This window comes from Primulina huaijiensis, chromosome 11, assembly GCF_012295235.1.
Source record: "Primulina huaijiensis isolate GDHJ02 chromosome 11, ASM1229523v2, whole genome shotgun sequence".
Classification (NCBI taxonomy): domain Eukaryota; kingdom Viridiplantae; phylum Streptophyta; class Magnoliopsida; order Lamiales; family Gesneriaceae; genus Primulina; species Primulina huaijiensis.
Genome location: NC_133316.1, coordinates 2,174,363 through 2,199,660, shown reverse-complemented (window position 1 = coordinate 2,199,660; position 25,298 = coordinate 2,174,363). Strand labels below are relative to the sequence as shown.

General features: G+C 35.1%; 2 protein-coding genes across 2 annotated transcripts; one reads left to right on the top strand and one right to left on the bottom strand.

The window, feature by feature from the left end:
- Positions 1–2,022: 2,022 nt before the first annotated feature.
- On the top strand, positions 2,023–6,197 carry LOC140987322 (uncharacterized). Its single transcript, XM_073455782.1, has 7 exons — positions 2,023–2,354; positions 3,025–3,082; positions 3,392–3,472; positions 4,600–4,635; positions 4,715–4,954; positions 5,039–5,180; positions 5,314–6,197. Exons 1-7 carry the CDS (start codon positions 2,176–2,178, stop codon positions 5,793–5,795), a joined length of 1,218 nt encoding a protein of 405 aa, XP_073311883.1. The 5' UTR covers positions 2,023–2,175; the 3' UTR covers positions 5,796–6,197.
- Positions 6,198–7,320: 1,123 nt separating this feature from the next.
- LOC140987727 (uncharacterized) lies at positions 7,321–8,007 on the bottom strand. Its single transcript, XM_073456372.1, has 2 exons — positions 7,832–8,007; positions 7,321–7,642 (listed from the first exon to the last, which is right to left on the bottom strand). Exons 1-2 carry the CDS (start codon positions 8,005–8,007, stop codon positions 7,321–7,323), a joined length of 498 nt encoding a protein of 165 aa, XP_073312473.1.
- Positions 8,008–25,298: the final 17,291 nt, after the last annotated feature.

Sequence of the window (25,298 nt, the reverse complement as noted above, 5' to 3'; positions counted from 1 at the left end):
TATATATATATATATACATATATATATATATGATCCGAGTAAATCGGGTGAGTTAAGTCGGGGCAATTTACCGGACGATGATGATATTGTTGTTTTAGGAAACTAAGAAATGTGATATATCTGTGAGCTATGGCTTCCACCGTGACCTGCAGACAATGAAATGAATTCGTGAATGGACGCCGAGGAGTGTTCGGCGTGGCCACTCCGATATTTAAGTCAGCAGGTAAAGAAAAGTAAAAATGGCTGTATATGTAGGGATATACGTGAGTGTTTAAAGTTCAGAATTCCAGAGTCTGTAAATGAGATTGGTACTTGCTATTTATAGGAGGAGATCTCATCATTATCTTGTTTTCAGTGCCCACCTGCTAAGTATGGTAAGGCAGCTGCCCACACCCTGCTTCTGATGACTTCTCTGACACGCCAAACCCCTGTAGTTCTGACAGTTATAATTGAAAAGCATAAGGTAGCTCATACTAATGCACTCGAGTTTCTCGAGGTACCCCGGGTAGAAGTTCCTGGGAGCTTGTATGAGAGCCCGAGCTCTTGATTACCCGGGAAAGAATATCCCGAGCATCACCATGCCTGGCTGCTGAGAAAAGTACTCTGCATTTATATGAGCATTGATTGAGGTGATGTCCGTCTATTGGATATACATGATGATGTCTTTTTATATATATATATATGTTGCTTGTTAATTAGTTTATTTATAATATTTACAGACAGCTACAAATGTATCACGGGCTTGTGAATTGACTTTGAAATCTTGAAATCGTTTTGTATTTGGATATTATGCCCATCAAACTGGCCAAAAATTTATTTACTTGGAGATGAATCTTTTAAACCAGAAGGAAAGCTAGTAAAAATATTGACTGCGTGTGTTTTCTAGTAAGTGGATAAATCTTTACAGGTCTCTGACAATCTTACCATGATTGTCACTTGCTAGCTATCGATATTTTGTTCCATGATTTTTGGGTTTTCTTAAAGAAAAGACTTCGAACAACTTGATTTACTTTCCAGCAGGGTTTATTACTGATTGACATATGCAAACAAAGTATATTAATTATTTATAAATGTACTTAATTAGAAGAGATAATGCAAGTGTTGGTTGGGTCCATTATGAGTGATGCATGTGGGTTGATGGGGTGTTTTTCAAATGGCTTCCATGTGCTTTGGATCTGATGCCCATTATTCTATATATAAACACAATTTTTTGTAATACAGTCTAATGAGTGAATTTTATGAGATAAATATCTTGTTGGGATACTAGTGAAAAAATATTATTTTTATGACAAAAATATTATTTATTATTGTAAATATGAACATGGTTGATCCGTCTCACAGATAAAAAACAGTGAGATCATCTCACAAAAACACTTACTATTTTTGTAAACGAAGTAGAGGAATCCAAAGCATGAAAGAATGTTGCTAATTGATTGGTTGGTTAATTCAAGAAAGGATGCATGGCCTTGAATTCAACAATCTTTTCTTTTCTTAATTGCTTACTTGGTATCCATTAGACTGTATTTGGAAAATTCTGATTAAAGCAGCCACTTTAAAATTATAATAAAAAAATTCATTTTTTCCTCTTTTGTGACAGTTATTGTTTTTTAACTAGATTATATCGTTAATTACTTGATAAATTTCTAATTTAATGAACGAATTATTACATTTTTTTATAAATATTTATTCGTACATATTGTTGATATTTTTATTTAATCAATTATTTTTACATCTATAACATAATATTTATTGATATACATTTTTTATTTAAATTTATAATAAATTATACAAATTTAAATTTAAAATAAACCGCATAAAAATATAAATTATTGGATTATATATTTGGTGGCATGACATGCATACACACCAGAAAATGGCCCAAAATTATGTTCAAAGGCATTCAAAAAAACAGCCCAAGTGTAAGGCCATGAAGTCCAGTTTGAGCCCAATAAGACACACAGCCCGAGACAATTTCGAGTCGCCGAGTTTTTACGAATTATTTATCACTAAAATGCGCCGTGGTGCGCATAGTCTGGCTGGCACACGCACCATCTGACTCGGCCATTTACCACCAGGAACAAAACATCATCACCTTCTCCTTCCATCCAAATCTTCAGTTCCCCACAATCTCCAATTTTGGAAGTCGATTCTACTGGCTTTGAGTTCTAGTCGACGATGAGCATCGGGGGAAGGTGTTATTGGGTGCGGAATCGTGGGGAAGAGGTGAAAGTGAAGGGGATAGTCGTGGTTTTCACGTGGGCGTCGATTAGTGAAGCTCCATTGAAGGATTTCGTCGCTCTATACTCTTCTCTCGGATGGAATTCTCTTGTTTGCCGCTCCGATTATCTCAATCCGTACGCTCTTATACCTTTAGCAGTTTGGTTTTTGTTTCCTTGATAGGTGTGGATTCTGATGTTTGGACTTTTGAGTTAGATGTTGCAGTAATGAAGTCTAGTTAGCTGTAGACAAAAGTGCCTAACTGTATGAGATAATCGACCTTATGACGATTGATTGAATTGGGTCAGGTTGCTTGGTTTGTTAGATGAAATGAGCGTGTGTGCTCTGTCTATTGGAGGGATTGAGATTTGAACCCTTGTTTCTTGATTATAGACGTAAACTGCATGTTTGAAATGTGTCTTGTTAGTTACTAAATGATCATCATGAGCTAATATAAGGTGGCGAAATGAAATTGTGATTATTGTAATATTTTGAAAGAAATAAAATTGGAAATAATTAATTACACTGGATTGTCTAGTTCTCCAAGCCGCATACTCGTTTATATGATTGATTTTTAGTAATTAATGTGATAAAAATTCACATTAGACGAAGATTTTTGAATGAGATTCTCCTCCCTCCTGCTGTCAACAGTTGTCGCAGATTATATATGTAGACTGCTTATTTGGCTTGTTTTCGTCCCTTTTCCTGCTTAGTCTAGAAGAAATGGTTTTGTGTCTGATCTGCATTTTCCTTCGATCCTGTTTTTTGGTGAAATATCATTTGATTGGTGGGCTATTTTTTCTGCAGATTTATTCCTGAGAGAGCTACATCACTTGCTTTTTCTGTTCTTGGTGAGATAGTCAAGGTCAGTCTTTTTGCAATATTTGCATGTGGAAACAGTGGCAAATCGAACAATAACTTTTGAGCACAAGATTTCAAAACCTTTTGCAATTATCTATTTATTTCAGGCCTCTATGATTGAATGTTAACCATGTTGGGAAATTTTGTTGACTTTCTTCCAAGCATGACTCAATGTTGATGTTCCTGTGTCATTTAAATTGCATGTATCAATACTGTATGTTCTTTTGGTTAATATAGACACGTTTAGCTAGCTCATAAATATTCAGTTATAAAATTTGACTCCTTATTTTACTCCGTGTGACTGTATTCACAGGAGCTAAGGGCTGGACTATGTCCTGTGGTCTTTTCTTCCTTTTCAGGTGGTTCTAAAGCTTGCATGTATAAGGTTTTCCAGGTAAAGTCACTACATGGGCATTTTCACGACTTATACATGCAAAAAATTGCCTCTAAATTATGTGTTGCTTCTTTTCCATTCACTAATCATTCTCAAACTATTTCTTTGACGACTTTGTCGCACAAGTCTTTTCAATTAAGCCCATAGTTGTCAAAGGCGAGCGCCTCGCGCCTCAAGGCGAGAGGCGCTACCAGGCGCGGGCATTGCGCCTGGGGAAATCCCAGGCGCAACGATTTACAAAGGCGAGCCCAGCGCGCGCCTCGGCTCGCCTTGGAATGGCTCTCGGGCGCGCCTAGATTGCCTTTTTTTTTAAAATTCAGTGACAGAGACGTAGCATTTGAAAATGCAACTTCTCTGTTTTTTTTTAATATTAACTTAAAATGTAAAAGGCCCAACCCAACCTTAAACCCTAGCAGCCCAGTTAATAAATTAAATATCATAAGGTGACAAGAGCAGAAGTGTGCAGACTGCAACAGAATTACAGAAGTCAACAACGTGACAGCGTGAATAAGAGAAAGGACAAGAACCATTTATTGAAGAAAGCTCAGGTATCAGTTATAGGGACTCTGATGATTCGATGGAAGAAGATGAACTTGATTTGGATGATTGAAGAATTTTAATCGTGTTGCTTATTATAATGAACTTATTAATCATTTGTTGTTTTGTGTGACATTGTGACTTAATTATTTCATATTTTAATATATTATTCTAAGATAAATATAAGGATCAGAAAAAGATTCATTCTCTTCATAAAAAATAGGAGGTAGAACCAATAAAGATTTCTTTTTCGATTCATCCCTGGCCTCATTCAAGAATTGTTTTTGATCCAATCCGTATGAATCAATAGAAAAAGCAAATCCTTTATGATACACCAGATCTTTTTTAAAAAATAAATAATGTGCGCCTTGCTTCGGTAAGGCGCGCGCCTCGCTTCGGTAAGGCGCGCGCCTCGCCTTGCGCCTCAGGCTCCAGAGCCCTTGTGCGCCTTGCGCCCTTGACAACTATATTTAAGCCTCACATCACTCTGACGATGAAGTCACTTCTCTTATATGTAAAATAGGACTAAAAAATACTCTCTTCTTGTTCTGGATGTGGCATGTCAATGGTTCTTTTTCTAATGGATGCAGATTATTGAAGGATGTTCTGAAGTTGAGCTAAATCTGGTAGATTTTGTCCTTGGTCTTCTATCTATTATGTGTATTGAGGTTACCCCTTTTATTGAACTATTCATGTCACTTAAAGGAGGATAATAGATTGGTTGCAAGCTGCATCTCAGGCCAGATCTATGATTCTGATCCTGTTGATTTTGTTCATGATTTGGGTGCCCGATTTGCTTTACACCGTTCCATCCTCAGAATGCCTGGTTTGTCAAAGCTACTATCGTTGTTTGCAAAAGGTGTTACTTCAAGCTTGGATGCTTTATTCCTCACCAGGTTTGGATCCCAAAATGCAGAGTACTGGCAAACTCTTTACACGTCAGTTGTAAGTTACCAACTGGCCTGTGCTTTTTCAAATCATTTCTCGGCTCTTTTGTTCTCACCCTTGTATTCTTTTACCTTTTTCTAGGGTTTGGGTGCCCCCTTTCTCATTTTAAGCTCAAAAAATGATAGTGTTGCTCCATATTCAACTCTCTGCAACTTTGCTCAGCATTTACAGGATGTGGGGGGTAATGTAAAAGTTGTGAAGTGGACCACCTCTGCCCAACAAGGTGTTAGTCTTAAACCGATGTCTGCCATTGTCTTAAATTTTCCTCTGCTGCCCAACTTTCTTTTAATTTGTTGCTAATTTATATTTTTTATTTTTTATGCATTATTACCTATTTGTTCTGTTACGTGATATAGGTCATTACAAGTACCTAACAATGCAATACACATCTGCGATAGCACAGTTGCTTGAGCAGGCAGTTTCAGTTTTCTCCCGAAAAATACAAAAACTTGGAGAAAAATCTGGGACAGACTATATGCATGATGTAATCTCTGATTTGGTTTGCGATCTCCAGAATGCAGCAGTTGACTCGAATCAAAGCTTCCGAAGAGTTGCTTTGGGGCCAAACGACCACTTCTTCCTACCAAGTTCATCAGCTTATCAAAACAACAAAGAATTCGGGTCCTTACTGGAGGATCAAAAAGAGAGGTCTTCTTTACGATCAAGTCCTTGTATGCACACCAACAGTGTTCTTGGCCAAGTACTTTTTAATGTCTGTGTCCCTAAAACTGTTGAAGGTTGGGATATTAAATTCTCAGGTGCCTTGAATGGAGAGCCGCTTGCCTCATTACACAAGCGATCACCATTCAGTTGCATTAAGCATAGATCAAGATTGTGAGAGCTTCCGAGGTAACTTTGTGCACTTGCCAGTTCTTGGATGTTTGGAGAATGCATAGTTTTTGAAGTAAACATGACATAGAACTATGTTCGAGGTTTTGGATCATATGCAAGGTGGTCTTGAATTTGATGGGGTCACGACACTAAAGGTGGAGTTCGATGGATGTGCATATTAGATTATGTAAAGGTAACCTACTGACTATAGTTGGCACTATAGTTGTGCTTATGAGGGATGAAGCTTGACCAGCAGTCCACTAGCTTACAGTGTGCTGGACTTGATATTTGCATGTGTTTATAGAATAATGTAATCAAATGCTTGTAAAACACCTGTAGAGGACGAACAATGTGAAGTTTAATTTGATGTTTATAAATAAAGGAGTTCCAGCTTTTATGTTAAATGTTACTTACCCGCTCAGATTCTGTGTCCACTGGGTGTGCTTTCTCCATTCATTTGGCGTGGGGCTTCATACCAAATGAACGCCAGATACTACATTGGGTGAAATACATCCAATATAGCATATAATGACCCAATTGGGAAAGGCGTGAAGCACAACTAAAAGAATGCTTCATTTATGCTGTTGGATTAGATTAGATTATTTAATTTGATTTACATAGATTAACTAGGTGATATGACGTTGATGCACCCATTTCATTTTGAGTAGGTCTCTTGTGAGACGATCTCACGAATCTTTATTTGTGAAACAGGTCAACATACTGATATTTATAATAAAAAGTAATACTCTTAGCATAAAAAGTAATACTTTTTCATGGATGACCCAAATAAGAGATCCGTCTCACAAAATACGATCCGTGAGACCGTTTCACACAAGTTTTTGTCTTTCATTTTTTAAAAATACCAAAATTGTTAGAATATAATTTTTTGTAAAAAAAAATAATTTCAAGTCTACCATAAAATTAGAAAGCATTCCTATTTCCTCCCATCTTTATTATGTTTGCCACGTGTCTTACGATTGTCTCATTTTTGGGTCACGTGACGTGTCCAACAAGTAATCTTTCTTTTTTTAACCAAACTTCAATGCACGGATATGCTGCGATACGATGTTAAAAAATAAAATAATAAAAAATGTTGCGATACGACGGATGAGCATATGATAAATCGTAATTATCGAATAGTATATTTAAAAGTACTTTAAAGGGATAAAATTAAAATTTAGAAATAAACATGTTTTTCAGATTGTATATAAAGATATAGACTTACTTAAAAATATAAGTTTTTATTAAATATAATATTTCTCCACTCTAAATTTAGGACACATTTACGAATATTTTACACTTACAGAGCGCCATATAATCATTGTGCGAGTACCTTTTTTTTTTTTTTTTTGAATGAAATACTAATAATATTAAATCAAATTCGGAATAATCACATTTTCAAATATATGAGGCTGAATGTAAACACGGTCTTCAAGATCAGATAAAGAAACAACAGCCCTAACTAAAACATGAGCAGCATGATTTGCTGATCTCCTAACGAAAACAAATAATAAAGATCGTAAATCCAAGGCTTATATTTTGCAATCTTCCAAAATAAGCCCAACTGAAGAGGAATTCGGGATTGAGGAATTTAATCCATTAACAATTGATAGAGCATCGAATTCAATTAAGACATGAGAGAGGGCCAAATCTTTGATCCAACTAAGGACTTCCCTAATTCCTAGTACTTCGGCTACTGAAGGATTTCGAATACCTGGCAAAATCCCATGAATAGCTCCAAGAACAGACCCGAGACGATTCCTTATAATACAACCATATCCAGCATGACCCGACATGAAAACAATTGCTGCATCAACATTACATTTCAAGAAATGCTCTAGAGGTTGAGTCCACCTAATAATATGGAGATGAATAGAAGTAGCATGCGAGTTCAAATAGATATTATGAGCAGCTTGCCATTGAGATCTAATATCCAAAGCTGTCTAGAATATTTTGATTGCCGTTGTGCTCTTTTGATTCCACACTACATCATTTATGTTCTTCCAAATACACCACAAAATGACCACGGGTATCTCGACTTACATGAGTAAATTATTTGTAACCAAAGAGTTCCACCACCCAACAAAAGATCCCACTAAACCAACAAGACTACCAATTGATTTAAGACTCCACACATTATGAGCTAAATCCTCCTCCAAATCATCATGACATAAAAGGGCACCACTCGAGGACCTGTACTCGGTGTATACGTAAAGCATTCCTCGTAGGAAGACAAGATGACAGAGCACGCAAAACTAAATTATGTACTTTGGTTGGGAGGTGTAATCGCCAAACTTTATCTCAATTTACTATTGTGGGATTAAGAATTGGTTCTGAATTTTCCATCAAAATTTTGTATCAACTCCTGACTGTATAGCTTCTTTTTGCATTAGCATCTCACATCCAACGATCATCACAAATTCTGTTGCTCAGTGGGATCGACATAATCTGATATTGGTCTCTCTCGTTAAAAAATTATTTCAACAAATCAATTTTTTTTTAAAAATTGGAAGGCTCATTTTGCTCTACATATATAAATTTTATACAATATTTTTTCATTTATAATTTAACTAGATTTTAAAAAATTTGAAGGCTCATTTTGCTCAACATATATTTTAAAAAATAATAACCTTTTACTACGAAAGCATAATAAATGACAATTTGTTACATGATAAATAATAAATAAATAACTTTTTTTAGTGGTAAATTCAAAATTGAAGGAAAAACAGAAATCGCTCAAGAGTTTCTTTAAAGATCTATATGAATCCTTCCTCCGATTCCGAGGTCGATTGATTATTTAGTACAAAGGGGTTTGATTTGTGAGTGTTTTGTAGATGCAGCTATTGAGTGGTAAAAAAAGAGTACACCAAGGGCCAGAAATACCACCACCGGAAGAAGGTAAAAATGTTCTCTTTTTCTTTCTTAGTATGGAAATGGGATCCTTCGTCTTCTTCATCAAACCTTGTGAATGAATGCTCCGTGTTAGATGCTTCAAATGTAGCTTTTTCATCACGCTTAAAGAATGTTCTGTCACCTTTGTATCAGTTCTCTTGAATCTTTTTCCTGCTAGCATTTCGTGTCATTCGAGTATTTCTTGAAGGGGTATTATGTCTTCCTAACGGCTTCTCAAGTAAGCGTAGGATAACTAATGAATTTCAACTAAAAGATGGCTTTTGTTAGAGTTTGGACCATCATTTATGGCTCATGTACACTAGTATTGGAAGAACTGATGGAAAGGCGAAAAGGCCGGACATTGGTGATCCGTGCATTCGAATATTGGCCGATGGTACTTGGATATGTTGGTCCACAGCGATCTACTAGTATTAGCGTATTGGATAGGACGTTCTAAGAAAGCTAAGATTTTGGGGTTTGATGTCCAGACGAGGCCCTCAGCCCAGATGCTTTGGGTGCAACTTGCATTCAATGACTAGCGCGAGAGTATTCAGTATGTGGTTGAATGATTTACCTTTTATTCAGTATTGATTAAGCGAGTGTTTGTGCATGATATATGCTACTGAAAACTAATACAGAATCCTAGGTATTAAAAGTTTTTTCTGCTATTTTCCCCTGCTCACCCCCTATATTCTGCTCTTAATGGTCAAGTTTAGAGATAGAAGCGATCAAAAAAAGCTATATATCTTCTGAGAGTTAGATATCTATGCATGTTTTTTTTTTATGGCATTTTACATTTTATTTTCCATTTTCAATTTTTTTCTTGGTTTATAGAATATGTTATGTTCCATAGCTGGATAATTTTCATCATGTTACCCTATCATCTTCAGAGCAAGAAATGTGTTTTAGAGAAAGATCTTTTCCTAGTTGCACATATGATATCACTACTATTACTCAAAGATACATCACATCGTTATCGAATTTAAATGCAACTCTCGATATACTAATGGTTGCATTTTTTATCGGGATATATGAGTTGAAAGGACCGTATTATACGCTAATAATAACTTAAGGTTCTTGCAGACACTAGCAGTGATACCTACGAGATTATGAGACGATACTACTAGATGCTCTTACCATGATCTGATGAGTGCAATCAGCCTTGAGTTCTGACATTCTTGATCAAGGGTTAATGAAAAGAACGATGCTAATTAAAGTAAGCCCGAATAAAAATAAATGTTATTCTTATTCACATGAAGTTATGAACCCATGGCTAGCTATATGTCTGAACCATTGAGGGTCATATAAGTATCAAATCCTGTGTTTCTGTTGAGATAGTCAAGTTCAAAGAGTTGAATTTGACAACTGTAGCTTGATGAAGATCAAATAGATTGATTATAAAAGAGTTTATAAGCGAATTCCAAATGATGAAAGATGTGAAAGCTTGCTTAACTGTTAATTAAGTGACGAGAGTGGAACTATCTGTTCTGGTGAAAGAGTTCACAAAACTGGCAGCTGCCAAAAATAGATTAATGAAAATTTTGATCTTTGAAATTTTTTATTCTCATTATATAAAAAAGATTTGTACCATTGTTATATCAGCGTTGTCCGATCGTCGGTTAGAGTTATAATGAGTTCATAATTATTTTTTAGTAAATTTAGAGTCTACTAATTAAATAATAATGTTAGTAGTGATGACTACTATATATACATGATTCTAATGAAATATTCTAGGGACTAGAATTAATTAATTAATTTATTAACAATTAAATAAGAAATTAAATAATTGTTATTTAATTTTACATATATATCTATACATATACATTATGTGTATATGTATGTATAAATCTATACAAAAGAAGAAGAACCGTTCGTAGGGATTTACAAGAAAGAAAAACTCCGCTAATCCCGTACTAGTTTGTTGTCCAATATTAAATACACAAAGATAAACATTCTAAACATCATATAGATATTATAATTACACGATGTCCAAGGAATGTTTCGAATATCGAAATTAAAATTTTTAAACTTATGTTGCGCTGCGAGAAAACAGTTTTCCAACATCCACTTGTACTGGTGAGCCATTCTTTTCATAAATTTGCTAGATTGTTTACAGATTGTTAAAGGGAGAAATCACAATTTGCTAGTCCGAAATAATAACAAGAACGTATTTGATCAAATGGCAGAAAATACAAAAATTGGCATAGCTATAAAGGAAGAACATGATCTAGATTGTATTACGGAAAACAACCATCAAGAGAACAGTACATCAAATCTAAATTTGGATTGTCTGCCTCCCCTGTATCATTGTAATAATTTATGCTCAGTTTCCTCTAAAGGCATCGAGCTTTCAGAATCTGTTGGATATCATGATTTACGTGAATGACCTAATTCTTGACTCGGAATTACCATTACATGCTAAAATGAAGTATTATGAACTGTGTCGCAGCAAAAAAAATGTTTCTTCATGATCATCTTATGAAGGGCCTTGACAGTAAGCTGGTTACTGGAACGATTTTCGAAACCTCAAAGATTGCTGATGCTCTAAAATCTGCTATTATCACGTCCTCTGTTCAAAATTTGCAGTATTGGGACAAAACTTCTAAATTTTTTAAAGACTTGGGCACGAGTGTGGGATTTTTACGTTATTGGATAGATATGCTAGTCATGCTTTCATATGAATACGAAACTACTAACGAAACAAGGAGGGCGAAATTTGCACAAGTTGAAGACAAGAAGAGAGCTCGAGAGGAGGAATTTTTTTACCTTGGATCGTTGCTAAAAATAATAGAAACCCGTAAAGAGTCGATAAAGAGTCTCGAAGCCGAGATAGACGTATCGTGCAGAAAAATGAAGGGCTAATTTAATTCTAAGGCGCATCACAATCGTCTCTTACTCTTTAAGATAACTCATTCGATTTTTGGCCCACTTTGTCCGAAGCAGGGTTTAAGACAAGGTGATCCTCTATCGCCTTACCTATTTGAATTATGTGCACACGGATGATCTTACGTTCTCACCGAGACCACAGAACGACGTTTGATAAAGGGACTTAAAATATCGAATTAATCCCAGCCATTTCACGTCTTTTTTTCGCAGATAACAACCTTGTTTTCTTTAGGGTGGCAAGGGGGGATTCATTGCAAGTCCGACATTATTTGAAGCTTTATAAAAGGGCTTCTTTGCAGCTGGTTAACTATGATAAATCGGCCCTTACATTTAGCCCGAGTACATCACCCCAAATTATCGAGGACATACAAGAGGTGTTGTCGATGGAAATAGTTACGGGCCATTATTTTTACCTAGGACTCTCAACTTTTTCCGTTCGAAATAAAAGATTACAATTTGCGTACTTGCGAGAACGTGTCTGCCAGAAAATTCAGAAATGAAGTTTATTTCAATGGGAGGCAGAGAGGTGCTCATTAAATCGGTTCTACAAGCCACACCATCGTATGCGATGTCATGTTTCAAGATTCCTACATCTATCTGCCATGGAATTGAACAAGCTTGTGCCACATTTCGGTGGAATGTAAAAAATGGTAAACGAGGACTTCATTGGTCGAAATGGTCCAATCTTTGAAAACCAAAATGTGCTGGAGGCTTGGGATATCGCAATATGGTTGCTTTTAACAAAGCCTTGTTGACAAAACAGATTTTGCGTATCATTCATTATCCCAATTCTTTGTTGGCTAAAGTGCTTAAGGGTAGATATTTTAAATTTGTGGATGTGATGGAGGCTAAGCTAGGCTACAATCTATCATATGTATGGCATTCCATTTTATGGAGCTAGGATTTGCTCTGAAAATGTTTTTGCTGGAGGGTGGGAGATGGGCAATCTATATTGGCTAAAACCGATCTTTGGATTCATGGATTGCCATCATACAAGAGCAGATTTTCCAAGGGACAAGAGATACAACGAAAGTAGCAGAATTCATCGCTCCTATGGGGGTATGGAATGAGGTGGCTATCAGAAGTATTTTTATCCCATATGAAGCGGAAGCCATTCTTGACATTTTCTTGAATTGACTAGGCTGCCAAGACATCGAATTTTGGAAAGGTAATCTGAATGGTTTATATTCTGTAAAATCTAGTCATAGGTCCCCCTTTCCAATCCTCACAACCAAACCAATCTTGGTGGTCACTGCTTTGGCATCTTATACGTATCCCCCGAAGGTTCGCATTTTCATATGGAGAGACTTTTGGAGCTTCATGCCAACCACAACGAATCTGTTAGCAAAGCATGTGCCGATTGATGGTGTTTGTCCCTTGTGTAAGATTCATTTAGCCACCACGACACACTATTTTTCTATATTACAGTTAGAAAAATCTGAAGGCAATCGGTTTTTTTGGCAGAATTTGAGAGGTCTTCTGACCACCTTTCTTGATTGTGGCTTACTCTTATCGATGATTCACACAAAAGAGGAGGTTGATGTCTTGACTTTGATGGCTTGGGCTATTTGGCAGGAAGTTTGCAACATGGTTCATAATCAAATGCAACAGAAGATTGAGATTAATACTGGTTGGGTAGTTTCTTTCTTGGAAATATTCCGTATTTCGAATACGAGGTTTGGGATACATGATGCTGCTGTCCAGTTGCAAGATGGAAAAATTTGGAAGCATCCATATCCAGGTCAGTTACATTTAGATGTTGATGCGAGTTTTGATAATATGAAAAATAATCAGAGTGTTGGGGCTGTGGTGAGAGATAGTCACGGCTTTGTTTGGGCGCGAAATCCAGAGGTGTGGAATTGGAAGCCATTGGATTTGGGATGGATTTTTGCTTGAACTAAGGTTTCATCAATGTTTACATCTTTTCGGACTCTTGGTATTAATAGTTGATCGACAATCAAAAAACCTTGGTCCGGAGGGAGCTATAGCTATGGAAATCCGATGGACCAATAGGGAAATCCCAATTCATTGTCCTTGCTTTCTTCCACCGATTTTATTTCTATAAAAAATATGCATCGATCGGAAAATCAAGTTGCACACCATTTGGCTCACGACGTCCTCAGTTTTTCTTTATCTTTCGAATGGCTTAATGGTTGTACATCATCTTGGCTAACTGATGTTGTAAAACTTGACTCATTATATTAGTTTCTAATAGATGTTTTAATTCCAAAAAAAGAGAAAGTATTAGTCATGAAACATTGAATTTATATAAAAAAAAATTCTAAAAAAACTTAGCAAAAATCAAAAAAATTTAAATTTTATTTTAAGTGTTTCGATTTTAATTATTTCACAAGAGTAACTATAAAAAAATTCGACTGTACATGCATACAAAGCTTGCACATGAAGACTAGTTATTATAAATGTTGTCATTTACTTAAAGTCGCCAATGAAATATTTATTTGAAATTTGAGTTCTGATATTCTTCTTATCATGATTAACTTACTCCAACATGATGCAAAGTAATATCCATATCATTAGAATATCAATGACTAATTGACTCTACAAAAAATTGTGAATAATTTTAATGTGAACATTCGATGATAACCTGTTGACAATCCAAGCATACACTACAAGAAATTCTGCATATAACAACGCACATAAGACAACGGTTTTTGTGAAAAACTGTTGTCGTATGTGTTTTAACAACGGTTTTAGCGAAAACCGTTGTCTTTTGGGGGCCAAAGACAACGGTTTTCAAAAACCGTTATCTTTGGGGGGGTCAAAGACAACGGTTTTTAGGGTCAATGACAACGGTTCTATAAAACCGTTGTCTTTGAGTGTTTTTTTAGGGTCAATGACATGAACCGTTGTCTATTAGCGTGTTTTTTTGGACAATCTACAACGTTTTAAGAAACCGTTGTCGATTAACGTGATTTTTGGACAAACAACAACGGTTTTTGAGAACGTTGCAATATTTAGCGACGGATTTTATAAAACCGTCGCTAAATATTGCGACAGTGAATAAACAACTGTCGCTAATTTTAAATTAGTGACGGGTTCGGCAAAACTGTCGCTAAATTTAGCAACGATTTTACGTAAATCCGTCGCATGTTTAAAATTAGCGACGGTTTTACAAAACCCGTCGCTAAATATGGCGACGGTTTTGTTAACACCGTCGCTAAATTTAGCGACGGTTTAGATAAAAACAGTTGCAAAATCAAAAACTGCGACGGTTTTTCAATTACCGTCGCAAATAGCGACAGTTTAAACAAAACCCGTCGCAAACTGTCTACAAATATCACCATACTCGGTCCATTTCCCTCCACAACACTTAAAATTTTTCTCCCTACACAAATTTATCACTTCACATAACACTTAAAATTTTTCTCACCACTTCAACACTTAAAATTATTCTCACCACTTCACAAAATTTAATATTTTTCTCTCTTAAACGATTTTACTACTTCACAACACTTAAAATTTTTTTCTTTGACACGATTTTAGTTTCAATTGTTAGTTTTTTTAGATTTATTAAATTATAAAAAGTTTTTTTTTTATTTTTCGAAACAATTTAGCGACGGAAATTATGATTATAAACCGTCGCTAAAAGTAGCGACGGAATTTATTAGAACCGTCGCTCATTTTAGCGACGGTGTATTAAACTGTCGCTAATTCAAAATTAGGGACGGTTTTGAATAAATCCGTCGCTAATATTATTTGCGACGGTTTTAAGAAACCGTCGCAAATTCGACCTACCACAACGGATAAAAACCGTTGTCGTTGAACGGACTTTCAACAACACCCTCAGTTACAATAGTTTTAGTATGGCTACGAACGGATAAAATCCGTTGTCGAATGCCGTTTTTGTAGTAGTGATAATTTGTATTCAAATTATTTTTCAAAGTTTGGTTCAAAGTTAGGCTACCAAACTTTGAAAATACATCCATCATTCATACTTCACCAAACCCAAAATTTTTCATATAAATAGCCATACATTTGCATTCATCCATCCATTCTAAGACAAGCAAAAACACAAGCAATTGAGTGTTGTATAGCTTAGTCATTTGGATAAATTTTAGTATGCTCTGTGGTTGCGGCAATGTCCGATATTCCAAATCAGAAAGAATTTTCTATGTGATTAGAGTTGTGTGAATTCAACTTTGAAAGCGATATTGAGTATGTCATCCAAGAATAATTATTCTTGAAGTTCTTGGTGTCACCTAAGTTATTCTAGGGTGAGTTCTTGTTATCTCCTATTGTTGTAGGAACGATTTGTACCCATTATTGATATAGTGTAGATTTCTTTTATTGGACTTCGATCTCGTGATTTTTCCCTAATTTGGGTTTTCCACGTAAAAATCCTTATGTCGTTTTCTTCATAATTATTATCATTGTTGATATCGTGAAAATATTTTGATCCGATATTACCGCTAAAGAGAAAAGAATCAACCCTTCTGCTGTAAGAAAAGTTATTTAATTTGGCTATATTTTCCAACAAGTGATATCAGAGCCACATTAGGATACATGGAAGAATCCATTGGAGGGATGTTTAAACTCAACGGATCAAATTATTCCATATGGAAGGCAAGCATGTTGGACCTGCTATATTGCAAAGATTTGTATTTGCCATTGAGTGGTGATATTGCTAACCCAGAAAACCTATCAAACGAAGAATGGACTATACTACATCGGAAAGCTGTCGGTTTCATACTACGTTTTATCGAACACAGTATCTTTCATCACTTCGCGAACGAGAATAAAACTGATGCTCTGTGGACCAAAATTGAAGCTATGTTTGAGAGAAAGAATGCCTTGAACAAAGCTTCGATTATCAGAAATCTTGTACGACCGAGATACAAAGAAAATACAAATATGATAGAGCATTTGAATGCTTAACAAGGTTTAATCAACCAATCTATCACCATGAAGATTACCCTGGATGATGAAGTTACAACACTATTATTACTGAGCTCTTTGCCAGATAGTTGGGATACTCTTGTGGTGCCGCTCAGTAATTCTGCTCCTGATGGAAAACTGACATTACAAACAGTCAAAGATTGTCTTCTAAATGAAGAGTCCAGAAAAAGAAGCAAGAAACCAACTCTGAAACTAAGGCATTTGTTACATAAATTTTTGATAATCGAGGAAGAAATTACACCAGAGGACCTCATAAAGGAAGATACAAATCCAGAGGAAAGTCCAAGACTAGAAAAAAATTCAAGTGTCATTATTGTGGAGGTCCAAACCACTATGAAAGAGAATGCAGAAAAAAGAAGAGAGATCAAAGGAATGGGACAAAGTCGGGAGAGAAAGACACGGCTGCAGTTACATCTATAATATATTTGGTGATGATGCATGTGTCAGTATATCATACCAGCAAACTGATTGGATTATTGACTCAGGAGCTTCATATCATATTACTCAACACAGAGATATGTTTGCGTCCTCCTCAAGTGGAAACGTTGGCAAAGTTAGAATGACCAATCAAGGTTTGACTGAGGTCGTTGGTATGGGGAACATTGTCTTGGAGACAGATACATGGTGTCATCTCATTCTCAGAGATGTTCGACATGTTCTAGATATTCGATTTAACATCATCTCTACATTGTGACCTTTATTGATGATTTCTCACGAAAGGTTTGGTGCTTTGCGCTAAAATATAAAGATCATGTCCTTGAGGTTTTAAGAATTTTCACGTAAAAGTTGAAAGAGAAACAGGAAAGAAACTGAAGTGTATTCGTTTCGACAATGGTGGTGAATACAGAGGTCCGTTTAAGCAATACTGTATAACTCAAGGTATCAAGCTTGAGAAAAGTGTTCCAAAAACCCCTCAACACCATGGTCTAGCTGAAAGAATGACCAGAACAATTTGTGAAATGATAAAGTGTATGTTATCACACTCCAAATTGCCCAATTCTTTTTGGGGCGAAGCTATGAGAACTGCAATTGATTTGATCAACCTTTCTCCATCAGCTTCGTTAGATGGTGATGTTCTTAACAGAGTTTGGACATGGAAAGATATATCATACAAACACTTGAGAGTGTTTGGTTGCAAAGTCTTTGTTCATATACCAAAAGATGAAAGATCCAAGCTTGATAACAAATCCAAAAAGTGCATATTTTTGGGTTATGGCCATGAAGAGTTCGGAAACAGATTATGGGATCCATTGAATCAAAATATTGTTAGAAGTCGAGATGTTGTATTCCTCGAAGATGAAATTGGTTCTGATGTGGAACACAACAATCAATCACAATCATCCAATTCAAAAAATTCCTGTAAATTTAGATCTAGTTTATTTCCCCACAATTCAGGATCACAGGGGAGAAACAGAAACTGAGCATGATGAGTTAGTTGAGCCAATATATGCTCAAGACAACTCTTCAACTCCACCTTCAGAAACAGACAAAGAATACCTTCTACGAGATACAACCCACATGAGTATGTGATGATCACTGATGGCGGAGAACCAGAAAGTTTCAAAGAAGCTGTATCAAGTACACAAAAATATAAGTGGATCGAAGCGATGAAAAGAGATGCAATCGCTTCATGAAAATCACACCTACAACTTAGTAAAGCTACTAAATGGTAAGAAAGCACTCAAAAATAAATGGGTTTACATGTTGAAGACTGAAGAAAATAAATCACGGCTAAGGTACAAAGCGAGGCGCCGAGGCTAGTTATGAAGGGTTTCAGCCAGAATAAAGGTGTTGATTTTGATGAAATTTTCTCACCAGTGGTGAAGATGTCCTCTATCAGAGTTGTTCTGGGACTTGCAGCTAGTATGGATCTGGAAATAGAACAACTCGATGTTAAGACTGCATTTCTTCATGGTGATCTAAATGAAGAAATATATATGGAGCAACCAGAAGAATTGATAGTTAAAGGCAAAGAGGATATGATGTGTCGACTAAAGAAAAGTTTGTACGTGTTGAAACAAGCTCCAAGATATTGGTACAAGAAGTTTGATACATTCATGATGAATTATGGGTACATCAGAACCAATTCTGATCATTGTGTATTTGTTAAGAAATATGATCAGAATGATATCATCATATTATTGTTGTGTTGATGATGTCTTGATCATTGGTCATGATCCAAGCAAGATATAAAAGCTTACGAGGGAGCTTAACAAGTCTTTTGCAATGAAAGATTTAGGACCGGCAAAAAAGATTCTTGGAATGAAGATCTCCAGGGATATGGCCAATAAGAAACTATGGTTATCTCAAGAACAATACATTGAGAAAGTTTTTGAAAGATTCAAAATGGATAAAACAAAGGCTGTTGGTACTCCACTTGCAGGTCATTTCAAACTAAGTTTCATTCAATGTCCAACAAGTCAAGAAGAAAAGAAAGAAATGGAAAGGGTTCCTTATGTTTCAGTAGTTGGCAGTTTGATGTATGCGATGGTATGTACGAGACCTGACATTGCTCACGCAGTTGGCATGGTAAGTCGATTTCTCTCGAATCCTGGCAAAGATCACTGGTCAGCAGCGAAATAGATATTCCGATATCTGAGAGGTACTTGTAGGATTTGTTTGAGATTCGGAACTAGTCAAACTGTGTTAGAAAGTTATACTGATGCAGATATGGCTGGTGATGTTGATTCTAGAAAGTCCACATCGGGATATTTATGACATTTGCAGGGGGATCAGTCTCATGACAATCGAAACTTCAAAAGTGTGTGGCATTGTCCACGACAGAAGCCGAGTACATAGCCACAACTGAAACATGCAAAGAACTACTATGGTTGAAGAAGTTTCTACAAGAGTTAGGCTTGAGACAAGACAAATTTACACTCTACTGTGATAGTCAGAGTGCAATTCACCTGAGTAAGAACTCCAGTTTACATTCAAGGTCAAATCATAGTTATGTAAGGTATCATTGGATCCGAGATGCGTTGAAAATGAAACTGTTACATCTTGAGAAGATACATACCGATGATAATGTTCTGATATGTTTACGAAGTCATTGTCCAAAGAAAAGCTGGAAAATTATAGAAATGTGGCAGGTCTGTTTGAATCTACAAAATGAAGCTTGAGGGGGAGAATTGTTGACAATTCAAGCATAATTTGTATTCAAACCATTTTTCAAAGTTTGGTTCAAAGTTAGGCTACCAAACTTTGAAAATACATCCATCATTCACACTTCACCAAACCCAAATTTTTTCCTATAAATAGCCATACATTTGCATTCATCCATCCATCCCAAGACAAGCAAAAACACAAGCAATTGAGTGTTGTATAGCCTAGTCATTTAGCTAAATTTTAGTATGCTCTGTGGTTGCGGCAATGTCTGATCTTCCACATCAGAAAGAATTTTCTATGTGATTAGAGTTGTGTGAGTTCCACTTTGAAAGTTAGATTGAATATGTCATCCAAGAATAATTATTCTTGAAGTACTTGGTGTCTCCAAAATTGTTCTAGGGAGAATTGTTGTTATTTCCTATTGTTATAGGAACGATTTGTATCCATTATTGATATAGTGGAGATTTCTTTTGTTGGACTTCGGTCTCGTGGTTTTTCTCTAATTTGGGTTTTCCACGTAAAAATCCTTATGTCGTTTTCTTCATAATTATTATCATTGTTGATATCGTGGAAATATTTTGATCCGATATTACCGCTAAAGGGAAAAGAATCAACTCTTCTGCTGTAAGAAAAATTATTTAATTTATTTATCTTTCCCAACATAACCAGATATAACCAAACCAAAAGGAGAAGATTATTTTTATACGGCAAATACCACAAAAAAAGTCAAATTCAAATTTAAGATGGCCACATGACCAAATGACAAACCAATTAAAGCTCCAAACTTTCCACATCCAAAATTCTATCAAGAGCAAAATATACGACGTTGGCACAAAAATTATATCAAAAATATTATTCTGAATAATGTTGGCCTCAGGTGCGACATTTTGATATAAAAATAAAGAATAAAATTGAGATTTACGTAGAAAACCTTAAAAATTATCAAGATAAAGACCACGAGCAAGACGAAAATAAATCCACTATAATATTTTATGGTGTACAATCACTCACTGCATTTCTATAAAAAATATACATTTTCTTACTACAAGAGAATAAACATCTCAAAAATATTATATAACTAATAACTTAAATGCTATAAAATGAGTGAATTGAAAACTGGGAAATTGGGATGCATTCAACTAATTGAAGATTTATTTATAGAGCTCCCCTGACTTGTGAACACGAGAAGCCAATTTTCAATTGCATTTGTCTTCAAATTTGACAAATGTGAATCATGAATATGAAAGCTTCCAAGCTCGTTAAATGTGCCAAAAAAAAAACGCATTCGCATTCAACTTGTCAGCATTCATATTCAACTTATCAACATTTCTCCCACTTGGAGATTTGATTGAGTATCAAACACATCTCAATATCAATCTTGTCATTTCCTGTTGTTTACGTTTTCGTTAGTCCACTTAAAGATCTATACCAGTTAAACTTATCAATGTTTACTAGCTTGGTCAAAACATCAGTCATGTTATCTTTTATATGGATCTTCAGCATATCAACACTTCATTCTTCTACTACTTCTTGAACAAAGTGAAATTGGACTCTAATTTGTTTAGTCCTAGAATGAAATGTTGGATTCATTGCTATATGCAAGACACTCTTACTATCACAAAACAAATGAACATTCTCTTGTTTGTGTTCAATATCCTCCAATAACCTTTTAATCCATATTCCCTTCTTACAAGCTTGAATAGCTGTCATATATTATGTCTCTGTTATAGATAACGTCAAAACTGTTTGTAATTTTGAAACTCAGCTTATTGCTCCTCCTGCAAATGTAAACACATAACCAGTATTAGATTTACTCTTATCATAATCTGAATCGACATAGACTCGGAGTGTAAAATATGATCTTCCGTAACATAACGCAATATTTGATGTACACTTAATGTATCTATGGATCCTCTTAATCGTATTCCAATGCTCTCTTCTAGGTTCACCATATACCGACTAACTGCTCCCACTACTTGAGCAATTTCCGATCTTGCTCAAATCATGACAAACATCAAACTTCTTGCTGCTGATGCATATGATACTAGAGACATCTCAATCATATCTGCTTCACTGCTATGACACATCTCCGAGGATAACTTGAAGTTAAAAGGAAGAGAGGTCGAAATTGGTTTACTATTTTGCATGTTGAAGCATTGCAAGACTTTTTTCAAATAATTATTCCGGGAAAGAAAAATCTTTTTGTTACTTCTGTACTGGTAAACTTGCATCCATAGAATCTTGCTTGTTGGTTCCAAGTTCTTTGTATCAAATTCCCTAGCCAATTGTACCTTCAATTCTTGGACGTGATCTTTTTTGATACCTGCTACCAACATGTCATCCACATATAACAGCAAAATGATATAATCATCATTAGAATTCTTGAAATATATACAAGGGTCTGCACTAAGTTTATTGTATCCAAGACTCGTGATATATGAGTCAAATCTCTTATACCAACACCTCGGTACCCGTTTCAGATCATACAGAGATTTGTTATCCCTACAAACAAAGTTTTCTTTGTCTTTTTCCACAAAATCTTCTAGCTGGAGCATATAGATTTATTCTTCAAGATCTCCATAAAAAATATCGTTTTCACATCTAGTTGTTCTATACGTAGGTCAAACACCGCACATAATGTCAACAATTCTCTGACTGTTGTAATCCATGAGATCAATTCATACCGATCGAACCATTTTCTCCGAGACATCATATTCCACATTGCTCCTGAATCCATAATCCATGTGTCACAAAATTCACGTTTACCTTCTGCAACTGTTGCTACTTCGCTGAATAATATTTCACCACCGCCTGAAGTACTTGCCACATTTCTTTGAGAACCTTTCTCGATGCTCGTACACTCTTTCTTGAAGTGCCTTTTTTCACCACATTTAAAGCAGTAAATATTTTTCTTCTTACTTCTTGACTTTGATCTACCTCGCCTTCAGCTCCCACTGGAGTCAAGGTCCATAAATCTCCCTCGGTAAAGTCTACCTGCTTCGAAGTTACCAACATATTTTCCTTATTCTTGCGTCGACTTTCTTGTCCGAGAACCGCAGTTAAGACATCGTTGAATTTTAAAGATCTGATAAGGATATTGTTGGTTAATTTGATGATAAGTTGATCATATAAATCTATTGACTTTGAAGTAGAAGTTTTGCATGTTCATTTTTCTCTATTTTATATCTCATAGTGGTGAGTTGGGCTAATAGAATATTTAGTGTGTTGATTTGATCGGTTATCGATGAGGATTTCGCCATCCGAAGAATATAAAGTCTTCTCTTTAGGAAAATCTTGTTGTGCAATGGCTTGACCTCGAGCATTTTTGTCAGAGTATCCAAAATATCTTTTGTCGTTTTTATCTTTGAGATACTTGACAGTATTTCGTCTGCTATAGCCAAGTGTAAATTGGCAACAACATTATCATTAATCTCATTTCACTTTTCATCGTCCATCATTTCCTTCGGTCTATCTCCAATAACTATCAAGCAATTCTCATTTCTTAAAATTATTTGTATCTTTATTTTCTACAGCATAAAATTGATCACATTGAACTTTGTTATATCATAAATGCCCGTCATTATGTATACAATAATTTAATAGACTGGACAAAATAATCTTGTTTTAATAAAAAAAATCTCAAAATTTTTTTCTTGATGTGAAAGATTTGTCTAGGCTGCAACCACATAGCATACTCAGAATTTTATAAATTTTAAATCAAAGCCTTGATACAATTTGTCGATCTCAGGTCAAGATGAAAATACGAAAATAAAGAATAAAATTGGACATCGAGATTTACGTGAAAATCCTTTAAAAATTATTATGGTAAAAACCATGAGAAAGATGAAAAGAATTTCATTATAGTATTTTATGGTGTGCAACCACTATATGTATTTTCAAAGAAAACACATATTCTCTTACAACATGATAACAAACATATCACAAATATTATATAACTAAGTACTTAAATGCTATAAATGAGATAATAGAAAACTAGATACTCGAGATGCATTCAATTGATGGAGGAGAGCTCTATCTGGTTTGTGAACACCAGAAGCCAATTTTCAATTGTATTTGTCTTCAAATTTAACAAATTTAAATTCTGAATGTGAAACCTTCCAAGCTCATTAAATATGTCAGAAAAATAATTAGCATTCACATTCAACTTATCAGCATTCATATTCAACTTGTCAACAAATAATAATAATAATAATAATAATAATAATAATAAAGCTAAAACGCAAAGCCAACCAAAGGTTTATTATTGACTACTGCGATATATATTATATGGTGGTTGAAAAGTCCAAATCTATTGAAAATTACATGACGAAACTAAAATATTTTCCATTTGTATCCATTGTAATAATATACCGTAGTCCACTTTGAGATATGTCAAGAAACATGTGTAAAACAATATATATTTAACAACACAAAAATTGGAGGTCCGATGGAAATTAAATATTGTTAAAACATTAGCCATTAGAGCAGTGTTCTAAAAATTCCCGCCTGGGCGGTCCAAACCCGCCCCGATTTTAGGGTAGTCGAAACTTCTAGGCGCCACCATATTAATCGGCCGCTTAGGCGGCGCCGGGACCGCCCCGCCTAGGCGATTTTACAATTATGGCACAAGGATGGATTGTTGATGGTGAAGATGAAGATGTTGAGACAAATGTTGAAGATGTAAGGGAACTTCACGAAGAAGAATTTGTATCGGATGAAGAGGAGGAAGAAGCCATGGATTTTGAGTTTGAATCCGATACAGAAGAAGTATTGGAAAAATATTGAGATGAACTAGAAGAGTTAGATGTTTAGGTTTGATATCAATATATTATGTTGGAAAAAATGTTGAACAAATTTAATTTTCATTGTACAACGGTTGTAGTAAAGTAGTAAACTGATGTGGATGATTCATATATAAAAATTTATTAATATATATTTATTATTACAATTTTAAATTTTATAATAATATATATTTCATATACAAACATAATACTCATGAACCACTTAATGAATTTAAGTTTTAAAAAAAATCGCCTAGGCCTAGTCGCCTAGGTGCTAGGTGTTAGGTAACCGCCCGCCTACCGCCTACCGCCTACCACTTTTTAGAACACTGCATTAGAGTTTTATATTATTACAAATTGTTTATTATTATTTTATTTTTAAAGTACTATATTGATATGAATATTTACCGACTTTTATCGAATGTTAGTGTCATATCAATACTTCAAAAAAACACAAAAATTTCAGTGAGATGGTCTCACGGATCAATTTTGTGAAACAGATATTTTATATGGGTCACCCACGAAAAAGTATTACTTTTTATGTCAAACATATTACATTTTATTGTAAATATAGACATGATTGATTCATCTCACGAATAAAGATTCGTGAAACTGTAATATGAAAGACCTACTCCAAAAAAAACATATCAAACATAAAAAAATAAATAAATTGTATTAACACCAAATTTCAATGATTTAGCTGATCAAACGTTAAAACAAAGCATGGGACGCAATTTTAGACTAATTGATCAAACAAAATATTATCAACATATTGGACGTACAAATTCCTAAGCACAATGTACGAAAATCATCGAAGATTATGCTTCCTAGATAACAGAAATTTACGATTCAACGTTAGCTGAGATTAATGTAAACAACAATCAGAATTGATTTCCAATCAAATTACCGTTGCACGAAACCTTGGA